General features: G+C 42.9%; 1 protein-coding gene across 1 annotated transcript; it reads right to left on the reverse strand.

The window, feature by feature from the left end:
- Nucleotides 1–2,356: 2,356 nt before the first annotated feature.
- On the reverse strand, nt 2,357–3,681 carry LOC134911208 (putative nuclease HARBI1). The gene is made up of 3 exons (XM_063919521.1): nt 3,146–3,681; nt 2,690–3,062; nt 2,357–2,379 (listed from the first exon to the last, which is right to left on the reverse strand). The coding sequence occupies exons 1-3, from the start codon at nt 3,534–3,536 to the stop codon at nt 2,376–2,378; spliced, it is 768 nt and encodes a 255-aa protein (XP_063775591.1). The 5' UTR covers nt 3,537–3,681; the 3' UTR covers nt 2,357–2,375.
- Between the last annotated feature and the right edge of the window lie 851 nt (nt 3,682–4,532).

Consider the following 4,532-nt stretch of genomic DNA (forward strand, 5'->3'; position numbering starts at 1 on the left):
TCAATTTAAGATGGGAAGTAGACCATAGCAAACAAACAAATTAAACATGTTATCTTGTAAAAGTGGGCATAACAATTTAATTTAGAATATTATTGCTTGCTATGGTCAACATCCCATGTTAAAGATAACTACCATCTTAGTAAATGTAACACCATGTTGCCATTCATTCACATCTGGACTGAAGTGAATTAAATTTAAGGAGGTTTGGTCCTGCATGATCACACTGCATATCAACATCTTCAGAAGGACTACATATCCTAGCATGCCCACAATCCATGTAAATCCAGTTTCCAAAATAAGGAAAAACAGGTTTAATTGTTACAAATTATCATTTTGTGAGTGTAACTTTAACACCACAAATCATTGTGTTGTTCTGCTTGCTAACAAAGTGAAGCATGTGTTTTGAAAGTGCAAACATTATGAATAGAGAGGCACAAGTGTTAAAGACTAACAACATACTAAACTGCACTCAGCTATAAATGTTTTTGTTAAAAATAAACACATATTAAACTATGTAGTCCTGGCAACCCTGTCAAACTAATTAGTGTCGACCTAGAGTGGACACACAACACATTGCACACATAAACACTACATATAATGATACTCTAAAAAATATCAATGCAACATGCACACCATCAATAATTAATGAAAATGTGTACCTTGCTAGCTGATTTAAAACAGTACAACAGTGCATGTTTGTACATTGTAAGTGTAAGTAGGTCATATTTTGAACTGAAATGTAAAAACACTTACTTTCCTCAGCAACATTAGTGTCATCACTGACCCCATCAGGGGCTTCTTCTGCCCATTCTGTGGGTGGTGAAGGCAGCTGGATGGGTGAAGGAGGAGGGATTGGTGAAGGAGGAGGGATGGGGGAAGGAGGCTGGATGGGTGAAGGAGGAGGGTTTGGGGAAGGAGGAGAGATGGGGTAAGGAGGAGGGTTTGGGAAACTAATTTCTGAGGGTGGGTCTGATTGAGAGGGCGAGGGGGGCGGAGAGAATGTTAGGCCAATAGAGGGTGAGGGGGGCTGAGAAGGGGAGTTGGAAGTAGAAGGAGAAGGGGACTGGGAAGGAGGAGAAGGGGTCACAGAAAGAGAATGAGAGGTGGGCTGAGAAGGGGAGTGGAAAGGGGAGTGGGCCTGGGAAGCTGAGGGTGCCTGGGAAGCTGAGGGGGAGTGGGAAGCTGAGGGGGAGTGGGAAGTGGAGGGGGAGTGAGAAGGGGAGGGGGACTGGGAAGTGGAGGGGGAGTGAGAAGGGGAGGGGGACTGGGAAGTGGAGGGGGAGTGAGAAGGGGAAGGGGGCTGAGAAGCTGCCTGATGTGGGCTCACTGGCTGTCTTTGCCGTTGTGGTCGTCCTATAATGATATTTGTGTGTAAATTTTATTTGCATGTTAAATAACATACTAAACATTTGTAAATTACACTGTTCTGTTCCATGTAAAAAACGCTTTTTTTTTTTGGTTTTAAACAACACATTTTACAATCCTCTTCATGTTGGCCCCACCAACCAAAATGTTTCATCAAAAATATTTGGACGCTCATTCCTTAATCTATTCCATTGAGTCATATTGATTGGTCTAGGCAACATCACCAGATCACTATTCAAGCCACCTTATTATATAGACACCACTGATCAAGTTTTTGTGTACAGTTTCCTGCCTGGGTATTCATTCTGTACAACATGCACTTGTTTGGTAACACTTTGACACAGTCAGTACTGTTTGCCCTAACCACACACACTGTCCTATTTTTTAAATTTGTTCACTCAGTGTTGCTATTAGCCTACCACTTAGTGTAAATTTGCTAATTTTATGCTAATAATCTTATGTAATGTAACTTACTGCGTGCATGCATTTCCCTGATTTGCTGGCGGATCTCCGCCAACAGTTCTGGAGTCCTCCTGCGGAGATCACTCCATCTCCTCTCCAGCTGGATGATTGTCTGCCTGCTGCGGACGCGAGACCGCAGTAGGTGGCGGACCTCCGCGTAGGCCTCGCGCTTAACCCGATTTGGGATGAAGCGCCCAATGCGGCCTACGCGGCGGTCCATCACCGCAACCAGGACGCGGAGCTCCCGCCTGGTGAAAGGTGCCGCACGCATCATGGCAATGGCGTTTTCCTTATTTGGGCATATATTTATAGTGTCTGTTAGCATGTGATTGGTCCAAAATCTATGCTGTCATTTCTAATAACTTTATTGATCTTTGCAATGCTGGGAAGAGCAGAGTGTTAAATCGCACGAGCGGAAATACGCAGTCGCAGAAGGAATAAAAAAAAAAAAAAATACAACCCCAACACAAACACAGACACAGACACACACACAGTTTAGTATAAATTTCGAAAAAGATCTGTGTACTCACCACAGTTTGTGTGATCATTCAGCTAGACAGTCACAAAGTGGTCAACATTCATTTTCATTTGTTTGTGTGTTTGTTTTAAAAAACATGTTTTTAGGTAAGAAAACAAATAAGGACACTATTTAGCAACATAACATTATTATATTTGCAAATAACACATTGTAAGCTTAACCTGTTTACGGATATTTTTAAATAAAAAACAAAAAGATTCACACACACCAAAATAATTACACAATGACCTTACAATAGCTTAAAAAAATACAACATTAAAAAATGAACATAAGCATACTGTGTTTTTTGTGTTAGAATAAAAAAATAATTACAAAAAACTATACCTGAAATATTCTGCAACAATGCTTGCCCTGACTTCGCTCCCCCTCCGTGTAACACTCCCCCCACCGAAGTGTCGGACAACCCCTGGCTCCTCATCAGGCAATTCCTCTGTCTGAGGAAGCTCTACGCTACTCCTTACCGCGATGTTGTGTAGTATAGCGCACAGGACCACTAGTTTACTTGCCATCTCCGGCGAATACATGATGTCGCCACCAGTGCGGTGGAGCACACGAAACCGGCCTTTAAGGACCCCAATTGTGCGCTCCACCAGCTGCCTAGTTGCAGTAAGCGCGGAGTTAAATGCCGTCTGTGGTCCTGGCCTGGGATTACGGTAAGGAGTCATGAGCCAGGGGGTGCAAGGATATCCACGGTCTCCTGTTTGATGAGAATAACAAATTAGAAAGAGTATATTTTTAATAAATTAGTAATTTCAGGCCAAAAATAGTGGGCCAACTCACCCAATAACCACATGTCTGCTCGTTGACTTGATCTTAATCTGTGCCATATCCCTGATTGTCTAATGACATACGCATCATGGGAGTTTCCGGGAAACTTTGCATTCAGGGAAAGGATCTGGAGGGATGGCCCACAAACAACCATTACATTCAGAGAATGAAACAGTTTCCTGTTTCTAAAAATTTCTTCATTATGTCTTGGTGGCTGAATAGCTACATGTGTGCCATCCACAACCCCAATAACATGTGGGAAGCGACTACCACCTTCCTCAAATTGCCGCTTCACCACATCTAGGGCACCAACATCCAAAGGCATAGCAATAAATTGCTTCACACGCTTTAGGAAAGCCTGGCAGACACGCCGCAGGACCTTACTGAACTGGCCCTGCGACATGCCAGCCAGGTCTCCAACCACATGCTGATAAGAGCCTGTAGCCAAAAAATGTAACACAGCAAGGAATTGTGTCAATGGTGGTATTGCTGTAGGATACCGAATTGAAGACTCCAGATCACTCTCTATTATGGAGAGAGTGTCTAGGATTAGATGTGGTGGCCGCCTGTATCTACGCACAACAACATCATCTGGCATCCCAAAAAGTAGGACACGGGGTTGGAAAATTGGTGGCCTAGCACGCCTCCGTTGCCTTGGTTGATGAGGAGCCGGTTGTGGTTGTGGGGCTGGCGGTTGGGGTGGGAGTGCTGCCGTGGGTTGGGGAGGTAGGGCTTCTGCTGTGATAAACACTGACATCACACACTTTAAAAAAAATATAACAGATATGTTGAATAAGACAAAAGCAAACCTCAAAAAATATACAACAAAACATTTTTAAAAAAAGGGTGTGTCAACTTACTGCAGGAGCATAAGACATATTTTCTGTGTTCAATTCCGGATCAAAATGAAAATGATAACAAAAAGGGTATAAAAAATTTAAAAGTTAGAAACCTACATATTTTATAAACATTTTAATATAAATTTAAAAAAAAAATATACTCAGAGCATCAAACACATCACAAACACCTTTAAAAAAATTAAGCAAAATTGGAAAAAAAAACAGTACAACACAACAACCAAAGTTATCCCTTTAGTAGCTAGTACAGGCAAGAACAGCACTACTTTGCACAACAATCCTTGAAATAAATTTAACATTTCTTATCAAGATACTGTTAGGGTCTCCTGCCCTGTGCTGCCACGTCGTCATGGCAACCGGGAGACAAGTGCTAGCGGAGTAACCTGAGCGCAGCTGATACTCCGGTTCGGGTCTTTTGCTGTGCAGTGGTTATAGGCTCTGTGCATGGCAGGGGATCCGGTGCTGGTTTTTGTGCTCACAGTCTGTGAGGTCTGAGTGGGGCGTGGACAGCACCTGCTTTATAAGGCCTCTTTTCAGGGTAA

This window comes from Pseudophryne corroboree, chromosome 4 (assembly GCF_028390025.1).
Source record: "Pseudophryne corroboree isolate aPseCor3 chromosome 4, aPseCor3.hap2, whole genome shotgun sequence".
Lineage (NCBI taxonomy): Eukaryota > Metazoa > Chordata > Amphibia > Anura > Myobatrachidae > Pseudophryne > Pseudophryne corroboree.

Bases quoted from the DNA above. Each gene is read 5' to 3' on its own strand.
- LOC134911208 (XM_063919521.1), bottom strand. From the start codon at position 3,536: ATGTCGCAGGGCCAGTTCAGTAAGGTCCTGCGGCGTGTCTGCCAGGCT. The intron at 3,063-3,145 runs GTGAGTTGGCCC...CTCATCAAACAG, and splicing joins AGCAGACATGTGGTTATTGG to GAGACCGTGGATATCCTTGC.